The following is a 27,444-nucleotide window of genomic DNA, read 5'->3' as shown; positions in this document are numbered from 1 at the left end:
TTACAGGCTTGAGCCACCGTGCCCGGCCCATTCATCCTTTGATGAACACTTAGGTTGCTTCCGTATCTTGACTATTGTGAATAGTGCTGCATCAAACATGGGAGCATAGATATCTCTTAAACATACTGATTTTATTTCCTTTGGATATTGATACAGTTTAAATGTGTGTCCCTGCCCAAATCTCATATGGATATGTAATCCCCAATGTTGGAGGTGGGGCCTGGTGGGAGGTGATTGGATCACAGGGGTGGAGTTCTCATGAATGATTTAGCACCATCCCTTAGTACTGATCTCACAAGAGTGAGTTCTCATGAGATCTGGTTGTTTAAAAGTGTATATAGCACCTCCCCTCACCCTTTTGCTCCTGCTTTTGACATACGGCATGCCTACTCCCCTTTTGTCTTCTACTATGACTGGAAGCTTCCTGAGGCCTCCCCAGAAGTAGGTGCCATTATACTTCCTGTACAGCCTGCAGAACTGCGAGCCAATTAAACCTCTTTACTTACAAATTACCTAGTCTCAGGTATTCCTTTATAGCAATTCAAGAATGGACTAATACAGAAAATTGGTACTGAGGAGTTGGGCATTGCTATAAAGATGCCTGAAAATGTGGAAGCAGCTTTGGAATTGGGTAACAGGCAGGGGTTGCAAGAGAGTTGAGAGCTCATAAGACAGGAAGATAAAGGAAAATTTGGAACTTTTTAGAGACTGGTTAAATGGTTGTGACTAAAATGCTGATAGTGATATGGACAACCAAGTTCAGGCTACCAAGGTCTCAGATGGAAATTAGGAATTTATTGGGAACTGGAGCAATGGTCCCTTCTGTTATGCCTTAGCAAAGAGCTTGGCTGCATTGTGTCCATGTCCTAGGGATCTATGGAAGTTTGAACTTGAGAGTGATAAAGAAGAAATGTCTAAATAGCAAAGCATTCAAAATGTAGCCTGGCTGCTTGTAACTGCCTACCCTAAGATGTGGGAGTAAAGAAATGACTTAAAGCTGGAACTAAGCAGTGTAAAAGTTTGGAAAATTGGCATTGGCCATGTGGTAGAAAGAAAAGCTCATTTTCAGAAGAATTCAAGTAGGTTTCTGAGCAACAATTTGCTAGATAAATTTGCATAACTAAAAAGGAGGCAAGTGCAGATAGCCAAGACGATGGGAAACAGGCATTTCAGAGATCTAAGAGGCAGCCCCTCCCATCACAGGCCCTGAGGCCTAGGAGGAAAGAATGGTTTCATGGGCCAGGAGTGACCTGTGCAGCCTCAGGACATGGCTCCCTGCATCCTGGTTGCTCCAACTCCAGCTGTGACTCACACTGCAGCTCCAAAGGTTGCAAGCCATAAGTCTTGTTGGCTTCCACATGGTGTTAAGTCTGCAGGTACACAGAGTATAAATAAGGCTTGAGAGCTTCCACCTAAATTTCAGAGGATATATGGAAGAGTCGAGGCATCCAGGCAGAAGCATGCCACAGGGGCTAAGCCTTGACAGAGAACCTCTTTTTGCAGGGTAAAGAGGAAATGTGGGGTTGGAACCCTAACACAAGAGTCCACACTGGGGCACTGACTAGTAGAGTTATAAGAAGAGGGCCACCATCTTCCAGATCCCAGAATGGTAGATCCACGGGCAGCTTACACCATCAGTATAGAAAAGCCACAGGCATTCAACAGCCTGTGAGAGCAGCCTCTGAGCCTGAACCCTGCAAAGCCATAGGGGAAGAACTGCCCAAGGCCTTGGGAGCCTACCCTTAAATTGGTGTGCCCAGGACATGGGACATGGAGTTAAAGATTATTCTGGAGCTTTAAGATTTAATTACTGCCCTACTGCGTTTTTATCTTGCATAGGGCCTGTAGCCTCATTCTTTTAGCCAATTTCTCCCTTTTGCAACAGGACTATCTATCCAATGCTTGTACTCCCATTGTATCTTGGAAGTAACTAACTTGTTTTTTATTTTACAGGCTCGTTGGTGGAAAGGACTTGCCTTGTCTCAGATGAGACTTCAGACTTTGGAGTTTTGAGTTAATGCTGGAATCAGTTAAGACTTTGGGGGACTGTTAGAAAGGCATGATTGTGTTTTGAAATGTGAGACAGCCATGAGATTTGAGAGAGGCCAGGGACAGAATGATATCATTTGGATGTGTGTCACAACCCAAATCTCATACTGAAATGTAATCCCCAATATTGGAAGTGGGGACTGGTGGGAGGGGACTGGATCACGGGGGCCGATTCTCATGAATGGTTTAGCACCATCCCCTTTGTTTCCATCTTCATGAAAGTGAGTTCTCATGAGCTTTGGACATTTAAACGTGTGTAGCATCTCCCTCCTCACTCTCTTGCTCCTGCTTTCACCATGTGATGTGCCTGCTCCCATTTTGCCTTCTGAAATGACTGGAAGCTTCCTGAGGCCTGCCCCAAGGCAGATGACATTATGCTTCCTGTACAGCCTGCAGAATTGTGAGCCAATTAAACCTCTTTTCTTGTAAATTAGCCAGACTCAGGTTTTCCCTATAGAAATACAAGAATGGGCCAGGTGCGGTGGCTCACGCCTGTAATCCCAGCACTTTGGGAGGCCGAGGCGGGTGGATCACGAGGTCAAGAGATCGAGACCGTCCTGGTCAACATGGTGAAACCCCGTCTCTACTAAAAATACAAAAAATCAGCTGGGCATGGTGGCACGTGCCTGTAATCCCAGCTACTCAGGAGGCGGAGGCAGGAGAATTGCCTGAACCCAGGAGGCAGAGGTTGCGGTGAGCCGAGATCGCGCCATTGCACTCCAGCCTGAGTAACAAGAGTGAAAAAAAAAAAAAAAGAATGGACTAACACAAATATACACCCAGTAGTGGGATGGCTGGATCATATAATTTTATATATATGTATATATATATATATATATATATATTTTTTTTTTTTTTTTTTTTTTTGAGACGGAGTTTCGCTCTTGTTAACCCAGGCTGGAGTGCAATGGCACGATCTCGGCTCACCGCAACCTCCGCCTCCTGGGTTCAGGCAATTCTCCTGCCTCAGCCTCCTGAGTAGCTGGGATTACAGGCACACGCCACCATGCCCAGCTAATTTTTTGTATTTTTAGTAGAGATGGGGTTTCACCATGTTGACCAGGCTGGTCTCAATCTCTTGACCTTGTGATCCACCCGCCTCGGCCTCCCAAAGTGCTGGGATTACAGGCTTGAGCCACCGCGCCCGGCCATATTTTTAATTTGAGAAACCTCTGGATATTTTCTGTAATGTCTGTACTAATTTACATTCCCACAAATAGTGAATAAGTGTTCCCTTATCTCCATATTCTCACCAACCTTTGTTGTATTTTATCTCTTTGATTATAGCCATTCTAACACTGTGAGGTGGTATCTCATATGGTTTTAATTTGCATTTTTCTGATGATTAGTGATGTTGAGCATTTTTTCATATGGACACCTTTTTTTTTTTTTTAGACAGAGTTTCATTCGGTCCCCAAGGCTGGAATGCCGTGGCACGATCTTGGCTAACTAAAATCTCTGCCTCCCAGGTTCAAGCGATTCTCCTGCCTCAACCTCCTGAGTAGCTGGGATTACAGGTCCACACCACCATGCCTAGCTAATTTTTGTAATTTTTTTAGTAGAGAATTGGGTCTCATCATGTTCGTCAGGCTGGTCTCAAACTCCTGACCTTGTGATCCGCCCACCTCAGCCTCCCAAAGTGCTGGGATTACAGGCATGAGCCACCTCGCCCAGCCTTATATGGGAACATTTTTAAGGGACTTGGTTTGTGGGTGGGGGAAGGGGGTGGGGGGCTGGGAGGTGTGATTCTTTGCAACAATGTAAACATCCAGTCCCTCATCAAACTTTCGATTTTTTTCACTTACTGATTTATATCAGTTTGGAATTATGATTCTGTTATTTAATGGGTTTTAATCTATAACTAGCACTATTTATTTTGATGCTCAAACCATGTCATGTTTGGTCAGTGGAAGTCCCTTCAATCGGGTTTCCATGTCCTTTGAACACGTCCCTACCATTCTTTGAGCACTTCCTTACTTTTCAAGCACAGGTTGTTCTAAGTTCATTCTGATCCTTCCCTTCCCGAGCCCTGGAATCTGCCATTTCTCCATGGAGTCTTGCTCCTTTCAATGAAGCATGGTATTAAGGAACCAAGGGCTGACTGCCTAATGTGCTTGCTAAGTATAATGTCCTCAGTCCAAGCTTTTCCAATTGATCTGCCAAAGACTCATTGCCAGAATAGAAGAGTGGAAGGAAATTCTTAATATTTTTTAAAAGTTACTATTATTTGCATTTTTCTCTTTGTAAAAAATTCATTTAAATCAATATAAAAAAGCAAAATTCTTTGGCACATAAATTGCAACTCTCCGATCCAAATCTTTAAAGTTGATACTCTAAGAATATATAACATATGCTCTTTATTCCACAGACATATAGGCCTATGGTTGCACACTTTTATACACACAGTCACAATTCCACTAGCACCAGTGACGTTCCACATCCAGATTTTCCAAGTCACACGTTACATCTTCACACAGCCTTGCTTGCGCCCAGTCACACGGCATAGTACCACATTGTTACATCAAGCACAGCCACGATCCACCACACAGCCTGTCATCCCATTGACCAAAGTCACAAAATTCACACCCCCAGGTATTTTCTGTGGTTTTCTCCAGTCAGATGCCTTTACTCACTACACACCGACTCACACTCAAATTACACACACGCGGAAACACAACCCGCCACAGCCAGAGAGGCTCGGTCGGTCCCGCAACCCTCACAGTACCACATACACGCGCTCACAAGGTCAAGCACAAATGGCCAGGCAACAATTCATTATAGTACACATACTGAGCGCCTACGATGTACTACGCCGGGACTACCTCAACGGGTGAATCAGACAAAATCCTGCCTGGCGGAGGTATCGCCCAGTCCTGCACGCACTCGGCCTCAGGGTCGCAAGGATGCACTCGGCGGTCCCACCCTCAAGTGGCCCGGGGAGGCCCAGAGGCGTCTGTTCTCCTCCTCACCTTCCCGCGTGGGTTCCCGTGACTTAGGTCGAAGCCATCGGATGCGCGCGCGTCCGCGCCTGCGCACAAAAGACCCCGTGGACTGCATTTCCCAGAAGCCCCTTGGGCAGTGTTGCCTGGATCCCGGGGGCCATTTCCGTTGCTTTCCTAATGGTTCAGCCGCCTGGGTGCGTTCTTCACAGACAAGAAGTCGGAGCTGGGTGAGGAGGAACGGGACTCTTAGGAGTAGCACTGGGGATGAAACTGCCGCCGAAAATGAGGCGCTCTAGGGCCCAGACCTGGCGTGCCGTGCCCGGAGGGAGCCTCAGGCCTGTGCGAGCGTGGGGAGCGGAGAAGGGGGATTGTGACACAGTGTGGCAGACGGTGTCTGTATGTGTGCCGCGCGCGCGACGAGGTGCCTGTCAGGACCGGGTTGGGCGGGTGTGGGTGCTGATGTGAGGCTGAGACAGGTGCGTGGCTTTCTGGTGTGTGTCACTGACCCTCTGCCCCCCTCACGGCCCCAGGTGTCTGCACAGCGCAGTGTCCCCAAGGGGGAAGTCACATACTGAGCTCTGAGATGAAGGTTCTCAGCAAGAAGGTACAGACGTGGGTTGGCAATTGGACTTTTGAGTTAGAAGTGTCCCTGAAACAGATTCCTGGGACGACAGGATGGAGGGGTGCCCATTGGAGGCGCCGTGTGGACAGCTGCGTTTTGGTTTTTTTTTGTTTGTTTGTTTGTTTGTTTTTGGGTTTTTTTTTTTTTTTTCCCCCAACGAGTTTTTATAAGTAGTTAAGTCATGATTTAGGATCCCGGGGCTGGGATCACTGGGTACTAGGTCTCCCTTTACCACCCTGGGAGAAGGACAGAGGATGCAGGAGAGGGTGGTGCAGCCAGTTCAGATCTTCCCGGGAAAAGTGCCATCAGCCCGCTGCTCGTCCCAGTCTGTGACCCAGGCTATGGGGCAGAGGGACTTGTATACACGCCGTTACCATTGGCACACAGACACATCACCTCCTTTAGCATTCAGTGCCTTCTCACAGTGGTGGAAGTCCAGGTAGTTCTGCCAGCAGTTCCTGGCCTGGTTCTGGTTGGGAAAGCGGCTGTCAAAAGGGACAGTCTTGTAATTCTCGAGTTTGGACTTCATCTCTTCCGCCGTGGTGCTGAATCCTAAAGGCAGCCCCGATGCACCTCGCAACTCAGTGTCACAGCTGCGTTTTTCAGAACCGCCCCGTTCGTGTACCTCAGATCTAGAAATCTGCTGTGAGTTCAGAGACATTCCAGCTTCACTCTCACACAGCTGTTAGGTGCGTCAGATCGGCACAGATGTGACGCTAGAAGGGGATGTTCTGGGTCGGTCTGTGCTCTAAGAAAGGGCTGCTGTCTCATGATTTTTTTTCTTCCCCCATCCTGCTATTCACCAAAAGAAGGATCCTGAAAAGAAGGAAACAATTGTTGTAGCAAGTCTAAAATTTGAGATCCAGGTAAGTTTATGTTTCCTCTTTGTTCTTAAAATGCAAATCACACATTTCAAATCACGCATTCTCATCTTCACACAGCCTTGCCTGCACCCGGTCACACGGCATGGTACCACACTATGTCAAACACAACCACAATCTACCCCAGAGCCTGTGACTATGAGCCTGTCTCCTCATTGCTCATAGTCACAAAGATCACATCCCTTGGTACTTTCTGTGGCTTTCATTTGCATTTGTCCCTTTGAAAAAATTCACTGATTCAATATAAAAAAGACACGTAAATTGCAACTCTCTGGTCCAAATCTTTAAATAAATATTTAAATAAATACATAAGATGTTTTTGTTTTTAGGACATGGAAACATTGCTTTACTTTTCCTTTTTTCTTTTGAGACGGAGTCTTGCTCTGTCACCCAGGCTGGAGTGCAGTGATGCGATCTCGACTCACTGCCAGCCTCCACCTACTGGATTCAAGCAATTCCCTTGCCTCAGCCTCCTGAGTAGCTGGGACTACAGGCATGTGCCACCACACCCAGCTAATTTTTTGTGTGTTTTTAGTAGAGACAAGGTTTCACCATGTTGGCTAGGATAGTCTCTATCTCGACCTTGTGATCCGCGGGCTTTGGCCTCCCAGTGCTGGGATTACAGGCATGAGCCACCGCGCCCAGCCTGCTTTGCTTTTCCTGAATTGTCCAGTGACCTATCACAGGCCTTCCTTTCCAGTGAACAATGGACCATGCAGGTAGATCCTCCACGGGCCTCTAAATGAAATTCTCGTTTTTCAAATCATTCCTCTATACTCACTTTCCGTAATAGTAGATAAATGCATATCTTGGAGTCTAAAGTTTAAACTTTGTTTTATTGAGATTAATGTTTAGGTAGGATCATATCATTCATCTTCTCCAATCTTCTCCAAAGACCTCAGTTTTAAAGTATGACAGGAATAGAGATGACCTGACTCGTATCAGTAAGCAAGTGATAATGGTCATCTGCTTTTAAGGCTTTTAGGAGTGGGAACACATTCCCACTCCTAAAATTGGAAGTCCAAGCATAGAAATCTGTGTGAACATAAACAGGGATTTTTTCCAAGAAATCCATGAGTTGAGATTTATGTTTATACAGAGTTAGTTGTAAGAATAAAAAAGTACATATGGGGAAAAAAAAAGTACGCATGAGAAAGTAATAGTCATAGCGATGAAGAATAATATGCAACTTTTTTTTTTCCCCAAGACAGAGTCTTGCTTTGTCGCCCAGACTGGAGTGCAATGGGGTGAACTCGGCTCACTGCAGCCTCTGCCTCCTGGGTTCAAGCAATTCTCCTGCCTCAACCTCCCGAGTAGCTGGGACTACAGGCGTGCGCTATCATGCCCAGCTAATTTTTGTATTTTTAGTAGAGACGGGGTTTCACCATGTTGACCAGGATGGTCTCGATCTCTTGACCTTGTGATCCACCCGCCTCAGCCTCCCAAAGTGCTGGGATTATAGGCATGAGCCACCGCGCCGGGCCCCAGAGAAGAATCTTAATAGTGAAAAGGTCTTGTTGAATTGAAGAAGAATGTTCAAGAACTGGTAGGCATTTATTTATAATGGTCACACTGTTTTCTTACTGTTTCCATACATGTCAAGCCAATTTGCTTCTGACATGTTATTTTATTTTATTTATTTATTTATTTATTTATTTATTTATTTATTTATTTTTGAGATGGAGTTTCGCTCTTGTTACCCAGGCTGGAGTGCAATGGTGCGATCTCGGCTCACCGCAACCTCCGCCTCCTGGGTTCAGGCAAGTCTCCTGCCTCAGCCTCCTGAGTAGCTGGGATTACAGGCATGTGCCACCATGCTCAGCTAATTTTTTGTGTTTTTAGTAGAGACGGGGTTTCACCATGTTGACCAGGATAGTCTCAATCTCTTGACCTCGTGATCCACCCGCCTCAGCCTCCCAAAGTGCTGGGATTACAGGCTTGAGCCACCGCGCCCGGCTGGAATTATTTTCTTAAGAGATTTCTACACTTTTTTTTTTGAGGGAGAGGACTCAACTTGTGGAGGAAAAACTTTAATTGCTGTTGTGCAAACTATCTGTTTGAAGTAGAAATTAGTTTCAGTAATATCAGTGGCTTTTTCATTCTGTTGATTCTGTCTTTTCAGGCACAGACGTTTTTAATTTGGATGTAGCCCAATCGGTTTATTTTTTCTTTTGTTATTTGTACTTTTGGTGTCACATCCAAGAAATTATTGCCAAATCCAGCATCACGAAACTTATTCCTGTGTTTTTATAGTTTGGGCACTTACAGTTAGATCCTTGTTTGTTTGTTTTTATACAGTCTTGCTTCAGTCCGGGCTAAAGTGCAGTGGCGTGATCATGGCTCACCGGAACCTTGAACTCCTGGGCTCACGTGATCTTCCTGTCTCAGTCCCCATGCCTGGCCGATGTCTGCATTATTATTATTATTTTTTTTTTTTTTGAGACGGAGTTTCGCTCTTGTTACCCAGGCTGGAGTGCAATGGCGTGATCTCGGCTCACCGCAACCTTCGCCTCCTGGATTCAGGCAATTCTCCTGCCTCAGCTTCCTGAGTAGCTGGGATTACAGGCACGTGCCACCATGCCCAGCTAATTTTTTGTATTTTTAGTAGAGATGGGGTTTCACCTTATTGACCAGGATGGTCTCCATCTCCTGACCTCGTGATCCACCCGCCTCTGCCTCCCAAAGTGTTGGGATTACAGGCGTGAGCCACCACGCCCAGCAGCATTTTATTTTATAATTGGATATAGATTTATCGTATACTTCTGATTATAGAATTAATGCTCACTTTTTATAAATTATTCAGTTACTCAGTTATATTACATAAGGGACTTATAAAGAAGAAAGTTAAAATAGCTCCAGCATCACTATTATTACTTTGGGAAACTATATATATATATATTTTTTTTTTTTTTTGAGACGGAGTTTCGCTCTTGTTGCCCAGGCTGGAGTGCAATGGCGCGATCTCGGCTCACCGCAACCTCCGCCTCCTGGGTTCAGGCAATTCTCCTGCCTCAGCCTCCTGAGTAGCTGGGATTACAGGCACGCGCCACCATGCCCAGCTAATTTTTAGTATTTTTAGTAGAGACGGGGTTTCACCATGTTGACCAGGATGGTCTCGATCTCTTGACCTCGTGATCCACCCACCTCGGCCTCCCAAAGTGCTGGGATTACAGGCTTGAGCCACCGCGCCCGGCCTGGGAAACTATATTTTAGCAAGAGTTTTCAGTACACTTTTGTGTGTGTATGTGTCGTGTGTGTGCGTGCACATGCACACACACGCACATGCGTTTTTTCTTCCTGCAGAATAGAAATTGCACTAACTGATCTTTCAAAGGACACAAAGACTCTCCAGTTCCTAATTAGAAAAGTGATTCTCCGTAACCGTAACTTTTTTTTTTTTTTTGAGGTGAAGTTTTGCTCTTTCACCCAGACTGGAGTGCAGTGGTGCGATCTTGGCTCGCTGCAGCCCCCACCTTCTGGTTCAAGCGATTCTCCTGCCTCAGCCTCCTGAGTTGCTGGGATTATAGGCACATGCTACCACTCCTGGCTGATTTTTTGTATTTTTAGTAAAGATAGGGTTTCACCGTGTTGGCCAGGCTGGTCTTGAATTCCTGACCTTGTGGTCCACCTGCCTCAGCCTCCTAAAGTGCTGGGTTTACGAGCATAAGCCACCTCGCCTGGTCAGCTTTCTTATATCTCTGTGCAGTAGGGAGAAGCAGAAAACACCAATTAACCCTGCTAAGTTTGATTAACCTTTGAGATATTTACAACTTTTAGGGTTATATAAACCAATTAAAGATAATTAATATTATACAATTTATCAAATAAGACAGTTCTTCAGGATTATACTTTCTTTTAGAAGGTTGCTTTTACAGGACATAGCAATACTCTTTTATCTTGGCCAGGTTTTGTTCAGTATTCCATTATGTGAATAACATTTTATAGGACGGATTTATAACAGTAGAAAATGGAATAAGATAGTAACAGCTATAAATATTCATGTAAATATTTACATATAGAAGAGGAGAACAAGATTGAACCTCATATTAAAGTTATCTATGTAATGCCTTATTACAGCAGTCCCCAACATTTTTGGCACCAGAGACTGGTTTTATGGAGGACAGTTTTTTCACAGATAGGGAGAAGGAGATGGTTTCAGGATGATTCAACCACATTACATTTATTGTGCACCTTACTCTTATTATTACATTGTAACATGTAATTAAATCATTCTACAACTCACCATAATATGGAATCAGTGGGAGCCCTAAGCTTGTTTTCCTGCAACTGTATGGTCCAGTCTGGGGGTGATGGGAGACAATGACAGATCATCAGGCATTAGATTCTCATAAGGAGCATGCAACCTAGATCCCTCACATGTTCAGTTCATAATGCTGCAGCTGATCTGACAGGAGGCAGAGATCAAGTGGTTAATGTAAGCAATGGGGAGTAGCTCTAAATACAGATGAAGCTTCCCTTGCTGGCCTGCTGCTCACCTTCTGCTGTGTGGCCCAGTTCCTAACAGGCTGGGGTCCAGTATCAGTCGTGACCAGGGGGTTGGAGACCCCTACCTTAATTAGGTCCTTTTAGCTAGTTTTATGTTGAAGAATGATGTTTCCTCTTTGATAGTTGCAAGAACGAGAGGAGATTGTTTTGTTTTGTTTTGTTTTCGAGACAGTCTCACTCTATTGCCCAGGCTGGAGTGCAGTGGTACAATCTCAGCTCACTGCATCCTCTGCCTCCCAGGTTCAAGCGATTCTCTTGCATCAGCCTCCCTAGTAGCAGGGATTACAGGTGCATGTCACCACCCCTGGCTAATTTTTGTGTTTTTAGTAGAGACGGGGGTTTCACCATGTTGGCCAGGCTGGTCTCAAACTTCTGACCTCAGGTGATCCACCCATCTCAGCCTCCTAAAGGCCTGGCATTACAGGCATGAGTCACCGCACCAAGCCGAGAGATTTATTATTTTTCTGGGAGTCTGTTTTACTAATGTTGTTAATTTAAAATAATTGCATCTTCAAGGCTCAGCTCTAAAATACTTAAAATATCACTATTAAAAAATGGGCATGAGATTCAAACTTTACTTGAAATAAGTGAAATAATATAAAATCATTTTATTTAATAGCAATGGAATAAAGGACATAATGTCCCCTATTTTAATAATACTGGCTAACTTTTATTAAGTAATTATGTATTATTAAGTGGAATATAGGTATTATCTCAATCTTCATGACAACCCTATTAGATAGGTGCTCTTCTTATCCCTAATTTACCAACAAACTAACTGAAAAGTATGTAGCTGTCAGACTAAGATTCACATTCTGAAAATCTGACAACAGAGTCTGTGTTTTTAATAACAATATTATAACCCTCCCCATAATGGCATATGCTCCTTTAATTTGCCAGTATCAATCGGTAACTCATCATTGATGTCTTCCTCCGAAAATAAACAGGGACCAATATAATTAGTAAGGCCTTGGTGTGCCATCATAACAGACCATAGTTTATTTAACCTGTTGCCTACTATAGCTATTAGTATTTTTAATATTTGATTATTTTAAGTTGTTATATGATAAATATCTTATGTATATGTCTTAATATGCTTTAGTAGCCACTTCCAAGAAAAAATCCCTAAAAATGGAATTTTAGTCAAATATCAGACATAAGGACTCATAGTATACTGAATCTTGTGTTAGTAATTAGAGGAGTACAGAACTGAAAACACGTAGGTGCCACCCTACAGCAGAGAGTATAAAATCAGAATAGACTGAATAAGTATAAGGTAGAAGATAATAAAAAACAGTAAAGAAATTCAGGTTACAGGCCTTGGGAGTTCATAGGAAGGAGACGTCCAGTGTTTCCAATAGAACTTTCCATGTTGATGAATATGTTCTGTCTTCTCCAGTATGGTAGCTGTTTGCCACATGTGGCTAATGAGCACCTGAAATATGGCTAAGTTACCTGAGAAACTGACCTTTTTTTTTTTTTGGTGACAGTCTTGCTTTATCACCAAGGTTGGAATGCAGTGGCGAGATCTCAGCTCACTGCAGCCTCTGCCTCCCAGGTTCAAGCGATTCTGCCTCAGTTTCCTGAGTAGCTGGGACCACGGGCCCCTGCCACCATGTGCAGCAAATTTTTGCAGTTTTAGCAGCCTGTCGCCGAGGCTGGAGTGCAGCTCACTGAAACCTCTGCCTCCGAGGTTCAAGCAATTCTTCTGCCTTTGCCTCCTAAGTAGCTGGGATCACAGTCATGTACCATCATACCTGGCTAATTTTTTTGTATTTTTAGTAGAGACAGGGATTCACCATGTTATCCAGGCTGGTTTCAAACTCCTGAACTCAAGTGATCTGCCCGTCTCGGCCTCCCAAAGGGCTAGGATTACAGGTGTGAGCCACCGCTCCTGGCCTAACCTGCATACATCTTAATATACATTTACAGTCATTTGGTTTGCGTAGAGCCCCAGAAATAGGCTCTACTTCTGGGTTGGGTGGTAAAAGTCCCTCACATCCTTCTACGTGCCATGTTTTAAGGTCCTACAAATCTGTAGCATTTACACAGTATCCATTTCCCTGTGATGTTGCTCATCTGGCATATCATTAGTCTTTTAAATCTGCCATTCCAATAACTGTCAACTGGTACTTCCTTGATTAGGATCTCCTTAATTGTATTGAAATTTGATAACTTCTGTGGATGATATGTTGCTATTTTTAGTGAATTACCCATGCTTAAGTTTCATTTGAAAAAATTCTGAGCTTCAGAGGAAAAGCTGGAGTTGAGAGAGCAAGACCCTGTCTCCAGAAAAGAGAGAGACAGAGAAAGAGAGAGAGAGAGAGAGAGAGACAGAGAGACAAAGAAAGAGAGAGAATTGGCTTTATATTTAGAGAAACATGGATTCAGACTACAGCTCTGCCTCTTTCTGTGAATTTGGGCAATGTACTTTACTTTGAGCCTTCATTACCTCATCTGTTGAAAGGAGATAAATGCATTGCATGGTTAAATGTTAATATGATAAAGGACCCATCATGCAGAAGATCCTAAAAAGAGCTATTTTTGTTGTTGTCACCTGGCAGCCGTGGGCATGAATTCACACCACTCCAGCCTTGATATTGAGTTATTGGGGTAGTCAGTGACTTCATGCAGGAAAGCAGTATAGCTGTTCCTGGTTGGGGAATCAGTTAGGAAATTGTTTGGAAACAGAATTCTGGGGGCTGTGGTTCTAGCTGGGAAGGGCTCCACAGGGCAAGTGTAGTTTTGCAGTGAGAAGGGCTGCCCAGTTTTCTGCCTTCCTGTCTGTGGAGTCCAGGCATATAACCAAGCCATGAATGATATTTGGATTTTGATGGGTGGCCCCTTCTCAGCCCTAAGGTGGGCATGGATGGAAGAGGATCTGCTCAAGGTAGGACCTAAAAATTCAGTTTCAGCTACTCATCAGCAGCATCAGAAGTTGAAGTAAGCCAGAGACCCTTCTGCTGGAGCTCCTGATCTGGGTTTGTGCAGGAGGCCTCTACCCTGTATCTACACATGCACAAGTGGTTTCTCATAGCGTAGGGAGGGTTTGGCTTTCTTCCCCTGTTTATATGTGCAGAATGGTGGGGTTGGAAGTAGAAATTATGCAAAAACAGGATCTTACTAACTTAAGTCATTTTAGGACTTCAGAGACACATCTGGCCTCAGATTAACTTGTTCTTCCCTTAGCCCCGGCTTCTCTGGATTCTGTGCTTCTCCATGGAGGAAGCCCAAGGAGAACTGACAAGTTCTTGTGGTGCTAAAACCATGGCCCATGTAAGTTTGTGTTTTTCTTCCTTGAAATATTGTGTTTTAAAATTCATTGATCATTGAAATCTCATTAACTTGAGACTTTCTTCTTAAGACAAACCCTGTTGTGGAATCTGCTCCCTAGTTACTCTGATCACAGTGAAGGATAGTGCCACATAATCTAGTGTCTTCCTCATTTGCTCCTATTTTCTCTTAGCAATGCTCACCTATTGCCCATTCATCTATGTGCCTAGTCTTCTCTCAGGAACATTGGTGGAACAGTGAAAGATGAAATATTTAAGGGAATATTTGAGTTTAAGGGAAATATTTGAGTTTCTGTCGAGCCATGGTTCGTTTCTTTCTTTCTTTTTTTCTTTCTTTCTTTCTTTCTTCTTTCTTTCTTACTTTTTTTGAAACAGAGCCTCACTCTGTTACCCAGGCTGGAGGGTAGTGGTGCCATCTCAGCTCACTACAACCTCTGCCTCCGGGTTCAAGTGATTCTCCTGCCTCAGTCTCCGGAGTAGCTGGGATTACAGGTGTCCACCACCACACCTGGCTAGTAGAGACAGGGTTTCACTATGTTGGCCAGGCTGGTCTCAAACTCCTGACCTCAGGTGATCCACCCTCCTCAGCCTCCCAAAATGCTGGGATTATAGGTGTGAGTCACCATGCCAGCCAGGAGTCATGGTTCTGTGGCACACAGGTAGTGGTCCCATTAGACTACCCAGACCTGAATTTTGTGGGTTGATGGATGGGATTTAGTGTTCAGCGTTTTGTCTTCTGCAGTGACTCAAACATTGTCTTCCGTATCAGCCTCAGAGGCAGAGGTGAGGTCTCAGGCATTAAGAGGCTTAGAGGACTAGGTTGGAGTATAATTAGGGCCTGTATATTGCATTTTCAGGGATCTAGCCAGGGGAATCTCCAAGGATGAATAAGAAAACAAAAGTCAATTTTGTGGTTGTGGAGGCTGTACTGGTCTCCAGTGACATCAGTGTCATTGTGGATCCGTCAGCATCCTCTGGCTTAGGAACAAAGTAAGTGTTCCTGAAGTATGGCTGAGTGGCAGATAGGAAGATCCTCCAATCCCTATGATGGCTGGACATAGTCTCTGATCCCCAATGATGGTGAAAATAGGATTGGGAAAAACCTTAAACACTTTGGCCACCCCAAATAAATGCCTAAGAATAAAAGAATTAGTCTGCAGAATCCACAAGATGGATGATATTATTAGCCAGCCAATAAATATACTAACTGAAGACTTTGCTTTGAGGTTATTTTGCATCATGATGAACCTGAGTTCCAGCAAAATTACATAATGTCAGTCAACTCCTGTTTTCTAAGAGAGATTTTTAGAGTACTTTTTGGTAAAAGAATTCTTTTTTGAAAAATTTTTTGAAGGGAAGAGGGGATGTTGGAACTTGCATTTATTTAGAACTTAAAATGCAGCCACATAATGGGCAGTGTGCTTAATTTATGTTATTTCACTTAATTTGCATCAACAGTAGTCTTTAAAAGCATATAAACACTTTATTTCAGAAATATGAATTTCCTTATTCTTTTATCCATGTTGCAGGCTTGAGCCCCAGTGTATTTGCTTACTATGCTGCTTCTTACCTGCAAAGCAGTTTTCCATCTTGAAAATACATTTAAAAAATTTTTAATATGTCATTTCAGGTAACCTTGGCATTCAGGGATGTGTCCATAGACCTCTCCCAAGAGGAGTGGGAGTGCCTGGATCCTGCGCAGAGGGACTTGTACAAGGATGTGATGTTCGAGAACTACAGCAACCTGATCTCACTGGGTAAGGTATCTGCTGAAATAGTTTACAACCTGTTTTCTGGAGTATCCACTTTAACCACTTTCTCCACTGTCAAATTTTACAACTCTGTTTTAAGAGACCAACTGACTTCCCCTATTTCTAAAAACATAGTTTGAGGAGTCTTGGGGTGGAAATTGGCACCTGTGTTAAGCAACTTCATCTTTCCATCCCTCAGTGGCATTCACTCCTGCCTCTGACTCTTCCTGTTATTGCTTGCTTTTCCAAATGATTTCCAGGTTTGATTTGTGTGACATTTTCAGAGAGACCAGATTTCATATAACGCGTAAACTCAGAATTCCTATAGTTGCTCTGTGTTAATATCTGGCCCTCCTACAAGACAACAGCTAGTCTCAGAATTCTCTCTCTTTTTTTTTTTTTTTTAACTATCAAAAGAAGCTCCATGGATTATACAATGGTAGATTGAGTTAACAATAGTTATGTAAAATTTAAGCCAACATACCACATCCTAGAGGAGACATACTCCCCTTAACCTGCTGTGTGGTTGAAAGTTAAAGGCTGTGAATTTACATTTTCTGTTAAAGGAGTATCTGAGGAAGAACCTGGAAATGTTTTAGTAAACTTAGTATATTTCTCCTAGGAAAATAGTAACAACAAAATAATACTATATACTAGGCATGTTTTTATGCCTTTGCATATATTAATTCATTTAATTCTCACAACAGCCTATGAAGTCGGTAATATCAGCCCCATTTTGCGTTTGATCAAAGTGAACACACGCAGGGTAAGTAACTTTCAAGGTCACACAGCTGGTAGGTGGCAGAAGATTTGAACCCAGGCCATAGGGTCCAGAGGTTATGCTCACAACCCCTCTCTATACTGCCGTTAGCAGCAAAGCAGACCTTTTCCCTCTCTTTCCTTGTCTCTAGTCCTGTAATTGTGAGTCCTTGTTAACATGAATGTTCTTAGCCTGATGTCAAGTACCATTTTCACCTGCAGTTTACTACAAATGTAACCCAAGTATGAATTGTCAATTCAAGGTTATGGTTGTTTGGGGTTTGTTTTTATTTTTTTCTACAACGTGTCATTTCTTTTCTCATAAGCAGGATATACCATTCCTAAGCCAGATGTGATTGCTTTATTGGAGCAAGAGAAAGAGCCCTGGATAGTCATGAGGGAAGGGACAAGGAGTTGGTACACAGGTGAGCGACCGCAAATCAGGCAGGAGGGTGCTATCACAAGTTATGACCCATGAGGTCAGGGAGGAGGCACAACACTGAGCTGTTTGGACAGCACCCTTCAAAGGCCCGAGGGCTGTGGAGAAAGGACTGATACCTGGGAAGCATTCAGATTCTCTCAACATGAGCTACCAAAGGAACTTTAGCCAGTTTGCTAAACTTCTTGTTTCTCTTTTCTCATGTTTCTCTCCCTTTTCAAAGTGGGGCTGCTTTCTTTCTTACCCACTGATGATCATTTTACCTGTGTTTCAGGTCTCCTTTTACATTTAGATTTATATTCATTTCTCCATTGTCCAAATTTTATTCAACAAATATTTCCCATTTGCCTAACCTAAGCCAGGCACTGTCCTAGAGTCTAGGCACTATTGATAGATACTCCTGTTGTCATGGAGATATTGATATTCTAGTAAGGGAAACATATTGTGAATAAGTAAACAGATTATAATCAGGTTTTGATATGTGTTGTGAAGAAAGTGAAGTAGGGTAAGGAGATAAGTGTTAGGGAGTTAGTAGGACTAATTTAGAGATCAGGAAAGACCATTTTAAGGTGATGATCTTTGAACTAGAGACATAAAATAAGGTCTCGGCCATGTAAATGTTGAGGAAGAGCACTACAAGCAGAAAAAGCTGCAAATGCAAAGGTTCTAAGATAAAGCACCATCTGTGTTTATTCCCAAAACAGATATGCCAGCTGATGTGAACATTCTTGTACAATCGTTTTGTGTTCAGATGTTTTCATTTCTGTTAGTTTTCATTTTTCTTGGGAATTTATGGAAGTGGAATTTTGGGGTTATAGGACAAGTGTATTTTCTTAATCATATATATTGAGGTAGAATTTATATAATGCAAAATGCACTCATTTTAAGTGTCAATTTTTATAACATTTTAAAACAGTTTCATTGACCTATAATTGGCATACAATAAATTGCACACATTTAAAGCATAAAATTTGCTAAGTCGCCATGTATATTGTGAAACCATTACACAATCAAAATAATAAACATATCCATCACCTCGGAAAGAAATCTCTCCCTCTTGTCCTTTACCCACTGCCCAGGTAAGCACTGATCATCTGTCTGTCACTATAACTTAGTTTCCATTTTCTAGAATTTTGTATCATGGAATTATATGGTGATTTTTTTTTCTTTTTAAAAAATATGGTGTTTTTTTTTCAATTTAGCTTCATTCACTCAGCAAAATTATTTTGAGATTCATCCATGTTGCTCTATGTATTAGTATTTCATTTCATTGTTGAGTAGTATTCCACTGTATGGATGTGCCACAGTTTACTTATCCATTTACCTATAGGGATGGACACTGAGTTATTTCCAGTGTTTGGCTATTAGAGATAAAACTACTGGAAACATTCATCTAAAATTCTTTGTACAGACAGATGCTTTCATTTGTCTTGGGTAAATATCTGGGTAGAATGGGTAGATCATATGAAAGATATATGTTTATTTTTTTAAGACACTGCCACACTGTTTTTGAAAGTGGTTATATCAGCCAAGAGCAGTGGCTCATGCCTGTAATCCCAGCACATTGGGAGGCTGAGGCAGGTAGATCACTTGAGGTCAGGAGTTCAAGACCAGCGTGGCCAACATGGTGAAACTTCATCTTTACTAAAAATACAAAAATTTGCCAGACATAGTGGCAGGTATCTGTAATCCCAGCTACTTGGGAGGCTGAGGCAGGAGAATCACTTGAACCCTGGATGCAGAAGTTGCAGTGAGCCAAGATTGTGCCACTGCATTCCAGCAGCCTGGGTGACAGAGCAAGACTCCATCTGGGAAAAAAAAAAAAAAAAAGAAAGAAAGAAAGACAGTGGTTGTATCCATTTACTTTCACAGCAGAAGTTTATGAAATACCAGTTACACATTCTTATCATCACAATAGGTGAGTAGTGGTATCACATTGTGGTTTTAATTTTCATTTTCCTAATGCCTAATAATCCCGAGCAACTTTTTATTCTTATTATCCATGTATCTTCTTTGCTGAAGTGTCTGTTAGTCTTCTGCCTGTTTTCTTTTTTCATTTTTTTTTTTTTTTTTTTGAGATGGAGTCTTGCTCTGTTGCCCAGGCTGGAGTGCAGTGGTGTAACCTCAGCTCACTGTAACCTTAGCCTCCTGAGTACAAGCGATTCTCTCGCCTTAGCCTCCTGAGTAGCTGGGACCACAGGCATGCGCCACCATGCCTAGCTAATTTTTGTATTTTTGACAGAGATGGGGTTTCACCACATTGGCCAGGCTAGTCTCAAACTCCTGACCTCAGATCCATCAGCCTCAGCCACCCAAAGTGCTGGGATTACAAGCATGAACCACTGCACCCAGCCTTCTACCTGTTTTCTAATTGAGTTGTTTGTTCACTAATTACTAGGTTTTGGTAGTCCCTTATGTATTCTGGATGTAAGTCCTTTATCAAATGTATGATTTGTAAATATCTTCTCCCATTATTGGCTTGTATTTTCATTCTCTTAACAGTGTCTTCTGAATAGCATAAGCTCTTAATTTGATTAAGTTCAATGTATCATGTTTTTCTCTTGTGGACTGTCCTTTTGGATCATATTTAAGAAATCTTTGCAAAATACTAAAAGTACAAAAGTTTTGTTTTCTTATAGAAATATTTTTTTTGAGATGGAGTCTCGCTGTGTCACCCAGGCTGGAGAGCAGTGGCGCAATCTCTCACTGCAACATCCGCCTGCTGGGTTCAAGTGATTCTTCTGCCTCAGCCTCCCGAGTAGCTGAAACTAAGGTGTGTACCACCATGCCCGGCTAATTTTTGTATTTTTAGTAGAGACGGGGTTTCACCATATTGGCCAGGCTGATCTCAAACTCCTAACCTCGTGATCCACCCACCTTGGCTTCCCAAAGTGCTGGGATTATAGGCATGAGCCACTATGCCCAGCCTTTCTAGAAATTTTAGTTTTAGATTTTTACATTTGTATATCTATTGTACACAAACTCTTCCAGAAACTTTAAGATGATCTTCAAGTCCAGCATTACCCTGATACAGAAACCAGACAAAGGCATTATCAGAAAAGGAATCTGTAAGTCAATTATTTTTTACAAACACAAATGCAAAAATTCTAGACAAAATTTCTAGCCTTTTGAATCTAACAATTTATGAAAAGAATAGCAGTTACTGGCCAATCTTGGCATTCCTTGGCTTGCAGATGTATCACTTTAGTCTCTGCTTTCATCATCTTCATGGAACCCTCTCTTTATCTCCCTATGCCTCGCTCTTTTTTTTTTTTTTTTTTTTTTTTTTTTTTTTTTTTTTTTGGAGACGGAGTTTCGCTCTTGTTACCCAGGCTGGAGTGCAATGGCGTGATCTCGGCTCACCGCAACCTCCACCTCCTGGGTTCAGGCAATTCTCCTGCCTCAGCCTCCTGAGTAGCTGGGATTACAGGCACGTGCCACCATGCCCAGCTAATTTTTTTTTATGTTTTAGTAGAGACGGGGTTTCACCGTGTTGACCAGGATGGTCTTGATCTCTTCATGATCCACCCGCCTCGGCCTCCCAAAGTGCTGGGATTACAGGCTTGAGCCACTGCGCCCGGCCTGCCTCGCTCTTATAAGTACACCTGTTAGTGGATTTAGGGCCCACCCTTTTTCCAAGTTAGGTCCCATTCACAGGCACTCGGAGTTAGGAATATGGCTTTTCTGGGGGCAACAATTCAACTTACTACATCTGAGAATAAAGGCTTTTATTTTTCTTCTTTCTGAAGCTCGTGTTCTTCACCTTACCTTACTCTACTAGCCAGGACCTGCAGTGTACTTATTGACTAGCAATGAGTTTGAGCATCTGTGAATGAGCAATGATAAAACACAACTGATGTTCACCAAATAAAATATCTCAGTATTTGAGTTGGGATAGAGACAAAGAAAAGGAATAGTGGCCACAAACAGGGCAACTGTAAACAGTTTTGGAGATACCTAATGTTCAAGATAACAATAGATAATGGGAAAATGATGAAATACAAAAATAATGACTTTTTCTTTTTCTTTTTTTTTTTTTTTTTTTGAGACAGAGTTTCACTCTTGTTACCCAGGCTGGAGTGCAATGGCGCGATCTCGGCTCACCGCAACCTCCGCCTCCTGGGTTCAGGCAATTCTCCTGCCTCAGCCTCCTGAGTAGCTGGGATTACAGGCACGTGCCACCATGCCCAGCTAATTTTTTGTATTTTTAGTAGAGACGGGGTTTCACTATGTTGACCAGGATGGTCTCGATCTCTCGACCTCGTGATCCACCCGCCTCGGCCTCCCAAAGTGCTGGGATTACAGGCTTGAGCCACCGCGCCGGGCTACACCATTTATTTCTAATGTGTGTTATTTCTGTTCATCTTTTATTTCTACTATAAGGTACAACCCCCATCCCTGCCCTAACACAGAAAAATAGCATTATAGCATTTGTTTGCCTTTTTTTTTTTTTTTTTTTTTTGTACAGATTTGGAGTACAAGTGTATCACCAAGAATTTACTTCCAGAAAAGAATGCTTGCAAAATATGTTTATCTCAATTGCAGACAGGGGAAAAAAGTAAAAATACCATCCATGAGGATGCCATGAGAAATGGTTTGCAGTACAAACATGAATTTGAGAGACAAGAGGGACATCAGATGGAATGCATTAGTCAAATGATAATACAAAAACAAATATCTCATCCTCTGTATCTGAAAATTCATGCTAGAGAGAAACCATATGAATGTAAGGAATGTAGGAAAGCCTTTAGACAACAGTCATACCTTATTCAACATCTCAGAATTCACACTGGTGAAAGACCCTATAAATGTATGGAATGTGGAAAGGCTTTTTGTCGAGTGGGAGACCTTAGAGTACATCAGACAATACATGCTGGGGAGAGACCCTATGAATGCAAAGAATGTGGGAAGGCCTTTAGACTTCATTACCACCTTACCGAACATCAGAGAATACATTCTGGTTTGAAACCCTATGAGTGTAAGGAATGTGGAAAGGCCTTTAGTCGGGTTAGAGATCTCAGAGTACATCAGACAATTCATGCTGGGGAGAGACCTTATGAATGTAAAGAATGTGGGAAGGCCTTTAGACTTCATTATCAGCTAACTGAACATCAAAGAATTCACACTGGTGAGAGGCCTTATGAATGTAAGGTTTGTGGCAAGACTTTTAGGGTACAACGACATGTTAGTCAACATCAGAAAATTCATACTGGTGTCAAACCCTATAAATGTAATGAATGTGGGAAAGCCTTTAGTCATGGCTCATACCTTGTTCAACATCAGAAAATTCATACTGGTGATAAACCCTATGAATGTAAAGAATGTAGTAAGTCATTTAGTTTTCATGCAGAACTTGCTCGACATCATAGAATTCATACTGGTGAGAAACCCTATGAATGTAAAGAATGTGGAAAAGCCTTTCGTCTTCAAACAGAACTTACTCGGCATCATAGAACTCATACTGGTGAAAAACCCTATGAATGTAAAGAATGTGGGAAGGCCTTTATTTGTGGCTATCAACTTACTTTACATATGAGAACTCACACCGGTGAGATTCCTTATGAATGTAAGGAATGTGGGAAAACTTTCAGTAGTCGCTATCATCTTACTCAACACTACAGAATTCATACTGGTGAGAAACCCTACATATGTAATGAATGTGGAAAAGCCTTTCGTCTTCAGGCAGAACTTACCCGACATCACAGAATTCATACATGTCAGAAACCCTATAAATGTAAGGAATGTGGGAAGGCTTTTATTCATAGCAATCAATTTATTTCACACCAGCAAATTCACACCAGTGAGAGCACCTATGTATGTACAGAATGTGGGAAGATTTTTGGTCGTCGCTATAATCTTACTCAACATCATAAAATTCATACTGATGAGAAACCCTATATGTGTAATGAATGTGGGAAAGCCTTTCGATTTCAAACAGAACTTACTCAGCATCACAGAATTCATACTGGTGAAAAACCCTATAAATGTATGGAATGTGGGAAGGCCTTTATTCGTAGCACTCATCTCATGCAACATCACAGGATTCATACTGGCGAGAAACCCTACAAATGTAAGGAATGTGGGAAGACGTTTAGTCGTCACTATCATCTTACTCAACATCACAGAGGCCATACTGGTGAGAAGCCCTACATATGTAATGAATGTGGGAATGCTTTTATTTGCAGTTATCGACTTACATTACATCAAAGAATTCACACTGGTGAGATACCATATGAATGTAAGGAATGTGGAAAGACCTTTAGTCGCCGGTATCATCTTACTCAACATTTTAGACTTCATACTGGTGAGAAACCTTACAGCTGTAAAGAATGTGGGAATGCCTTTCGTCTTCAAGCAGAACTTACTCGACATCACATAGTTCACACGGGTGAGAAACCCTATAAATGTAAAGAATGTGGGAAGGCCTTCAGCATTAATTCTGAACTTACTCGACATCACAGAATTCATACTGGTGAAAAACCCTATAAATGTGAAGAATGTGGAAAAGCCTTTATTCGTAGTGATCAACTTGCTTTACATCAGAGAAATCATATGAGTGAGGAAGCCCTATGTGTAATGTAAAGAGAATGCGATGGCCTTTAGAAAATGCCCCTTACAACAGCAGAGAATTTATAAGAAATTTTCTGTTTGCTAGGGAACATGTGGGAATCTGTTTTACTTCATGTTCACAATTTATCAGAAATGGTTTAGTATGTTGATTTAAAGATTTGAAACGCTATGGCATCACTCAGTCCCTGTTAGACTTTAGAAGATTGTTACTGATGCACTGCATCCCAAACCATCAAGAACTTTTTCCTCTGCAAACTGTTCTTGAACGGTGCTTCTATAAAATGCCGTAATAATGGGCCAGGTGAAGTGGCTTACACCTGTAATCCCAGCACTTTGAAAGGACAGGAGTTTGAAACTAGCCTGGGCAACATAGTGAGACCCTTCCTCTACAAAAAAAAATTTTTTTTAATAGGTGTAGTGGCACACACCTGTCGTCCTTGCTACTCAGGAGGCTGAGACAGGAGGATCAGTTGAGCCAAGGACTTTGAGGCTTTAGTGAGCCATGATTGTGCCACTGCACTCCAGCTTGGTGACAGAGTGAGATCCTGTCTCTAAATAAATAAATGTGGGCTGGGCACAGTGGCTCATACCTGTAATCCCAGCACTTTGGGAGGCCCAGGTGGGCAGATGAGGTCAGGAGTTAAAGACCAGCCTGAACAACATGGTGAAACCCAGTCTCTACTAAAATAAATTAGCTGGGCATGGTGACGGGTGCCTATAATTGCAGCTATTGCAGAGGCTGAGGCAGGAGAATTGCTTGAACCTAGGTGGCAGAGGGTGCAGTGAGCCAAATAAATAAATAAATACATTGAAATAATATTAGATTGCCAGAAAAATGAAAAGAACAGACATACAAAATAAAAGCTCCAGTTTTTTATTATGGTATTTAACTGAGTTAACTCTGTCAGATTGCTGTGAACATTTCCAAATACTTGCTTCAATATGTTTAACTTTTGCAGAAACCAGAAGCAAACAATTTGTGGACCAGTGCCAACACATGGACCACACTTTATATAGCATTGTAAAAGAAAATGACTCTGTTAATTTGATGAACATGGGAGAGACCAGCCTTGGCATATCTTTATGATATGTATAAATAATATAACTCTCGTAATTCCACCTCTGCCTATATGGTGTTTGGCAAAACATGTCCCTGTGCCTTGGTTTTTAAAATGGTGATAATAGTACCACCTAATAGTATTTTTGTGAAGATGAAATGCTAATAAAAGATAAAAACCTTTCAAAGAGTATTTGGCACACAGCATTCTATCAATAAATATTGATTTATTTTTTTCATCAGTGATACACTAGTACATTCATGTGAGAGGAAGGCCCTGTGGGTGTAAGGAATTTGTAAAAAATTACCTCTCACTACTTATTTAGATTGGGATTATTAACTGGGGATAAGATCCAGTGAAATAGATTAAACTTCCATTTCTAAAATCAGAACTCATCTCTGAAAACTAATGTGAGAAAGAAATCTCTAGATTTGATGGATGTGAAGAGTATGAGAGTAAAGGTTTTGAAGACTCGGGAATAGCTGTAATGCTTTTTCTTTTCTTTTTTTTTTTTTTTTGAGACGGAGTTTCGCTCTTGTTACTCAGGCTGGAGTGCAATGGCATGATCTCGGCTCACCGCAACCTCCGCCTCCTGGGTTCAAGCAATTCTCCTGCCTCAGCCTCCCGAGTAGCTGGGATTACAGGCACGTGCCACCATGCCCAGCTAATTTTTGTATTTTTAGTAGAGACAGGGTTTCACCGTGTTGACCAGGATGATCTCGATCTCTCGACCTCGTGATCCACCTGCCTTGGCCTCCCAAAGTGCCAGGATTACAGGCTTGAGCCACCAAGCCCGGCCCTGCTTTTTCTTTTCTTTTCTTTTTTTTTTTTTTTGAGACGGAGTTTCGCTCTTGTTACCCAGGCTGGAGTGCAATGGCGCGATATCGGCTCACCGCAACCTCCGCCTCCTGGGTTCAGGCAATTCTCCTGCCTCAGCCTCCTAAGTAGCTGGAATTACAGGCACGCACCACCATGCCCAGCTAATTTTTTGTATTTTTAGTAGAGACGGGGTTTCACCATGTTGACCAGAATGGTCTCGATCTCTTGACCTCGTGATCCACCCACCTGGGCCTCCCAAAGTGCTGGGATTACAGGCTTGAGCCACCGCGCCCGGCTGCTTTTTCTTTTTATAACCCAAAAAGCAAGTATGTTAGTCTGCGTTTTCTGCCCACGGTTAATGATAAATTAGAAACTAACAGCCACTATCCATTTGGAAGAATTAAAAGAATAATGAACACTGGTATTTTCTATCTAGATTAAACAATTGTTAATATGTTGTCATATTTGGTTTGCTTCTATGTAATATTTACATATTTTTGCTGTAGCATTTGAGTATAAATTGTAGATACTATAACACATAATATCTAAGAGTAAAGGCTGCTTCCAATTTAATTGCTATATAACAATTGTCCAACCTGTCTGTGGCCCAGAGCAGCTTTGAATGCAGTCCAACACAAATTTGTAAGCTTTCTGAAAACATGATTTTTTTTTTGCAATTTTTTTAGCTCATGAGCCATTGCTAGTGTATTTTATGTGTGGCCCAAGACAATCCTTCCATTTTAGCCCAGGGAAGCCAAAAGATTTTATGTTTTTCTCCTTAAATTTATTGATGTATTGATTTGTACTTATGACTTTCTTAAATTTTAAACATTTCTTGTGATATAGTGTGATTTTTGTCATACTGCTAGTCCATTTGGTGGTATTTTATTTAGAATTTTTCCATCTATAGTCATATGAGGCAGTGTTTTTTTAAAAAAATATATTTTATTGCATTTTAGGTTTTGGGGTACATGTGAAAAACATGCAAGATTTTTGCATAGGTACATACATGGCAGTGTAGTTTGCTGCCTTCCTCCCCATCACCTATTTCTGGAATTTCTCCCCATGTTATCCCTCCCCAACTCTCCACCCACCACTGTACCTCCCCTAGTTCCCCCTGACAGACCCCCGTGTGTGATGGTCCCCTCCCTGTATCCATGTGTTCTCATTGTCCAGCACCTGCCTATGAGTAAGAACATGTGGTGTTTGATTTTATGATCTTGTGTCCGTTTGCTGAGAATTATGATTTCCAGGTTCATCCATGTCCCTACAAAGGACACGAACTCATTATTTTTTATGGCTGCATAGTATTCCATGGTGTATATGTGCCACATTTTCCCTGTCCAATCTATCTTCGAAGGGCATTTGGGTTGGTTCCAAGTCTTTGCTATTGTAAACAGTGCTGCAATGAACATTTGTGTGAATGTGTCCTTATAATAGAATGATATATAATCCTTTGGATATATACCCAGTAATGGGATTGCTGGGTCAAATGAAATTTCTATTTCTAGGTCCTTGAGGAATCACCACACTGTCTTCCACAATGGTTGAACTAATTTACACTCCCACCAACAGTGTAAAAGTGTTCCTATTTCTCCACATCCTCTCCAGTGTCTGTTGTCTCCAGATTTTTTGATGATTGCCATTCTAACTCGTGTGAGATGGTATCTCAACGTAGTTTTGATTTGCATTTCTCTAATGACCAGTGATGATGAGCGTTTTTTCATATGTTTATTGGCCTCATGTATGTCCTTT

The 27,444-nt window shown here is 42.1% G+C and overlaps 1 protein-coding gene, 1 long non-coding RNA gene and 1 pseudogene across 9 annotated transcripts in view; 1 reads left to right on the top strand and 2 right to left on the bottom strand.

Annotated features, from left to right (window-relative positions):
- LOC141581268 (uncharacterized) overlaps positions 1–5,067 on the bottom strand; it is an 11,144-nt gene extending 6,077 nt beyond the window's left edge. The window contains exon 1 of the long non-coding RNA XR_012513835.1: positions 4,872–5,067. This is a non-coding gene — a long non-coding RNA (uncharacterized LOC141581268). The remainder of the gene's footprint in view (positions 1–4,871) is intronic.
- ZNF546 (zinc finger protein 546) lies at positions 5,052–27,444 on the top strand. 8 transcript variants are annotated; one of them, XM_074386343.1, is made up of 7 exons: positions 5,133–5,218; positions 5,522–5,595; positions 6,426–6,479; positions 14,190–14,276; positions 15,924–16,050; positions 17,130–17,228; positions 21,711–27,444. In XM_074386343.1, exons 2-7 carry the CDS (start codon positions 5,575–5,577, stop codon positions 23,822–23,824), a joined length of 2,502 nt encoding a protein of 833 aa, XP_074242444.1. In that variant the 5' UTR covers positions 5,133–5,218; positions 5,522–5,574; the 3' UTR covers positions 23,825–27,444. The 8 variants fall into 8 exon arrangements, with proteins under 8 accessions (XP_074242441.1, XP_074242444.1, XP_074242442.1 ...); XM_074386341.1 differs by having other exon boundaries at positions 6,423–6,479; XM_074386342.1 differs by having other exon boundaries at positions 5,168–5,185; positions 6,423–6,479.
- On the bottom strand, positions 5,894–6,274 carry LOC120362695 (cytochrome c oxidase subunit 6B1 pseudogene; annotated as a pseudogene).

This window comes from Saimiri boliviensis, chromosome 14 (genome assembly GCF_048565385.1).
Source record: "Saimiri boliviensis isolate mSaiBol1 chromosome 14, mSaiBol1.pri, whole genome shotgun sequence".
NCBI classification, from domain to species: Eukaryota; Metazoa; Chordata; class Mammalia; order Primates; family Cebidae; genus Saimiri; species Saimiri boliviensis.
This window is presented reverse-complemented; position numbering and strand designations above follow the sequence as displayed.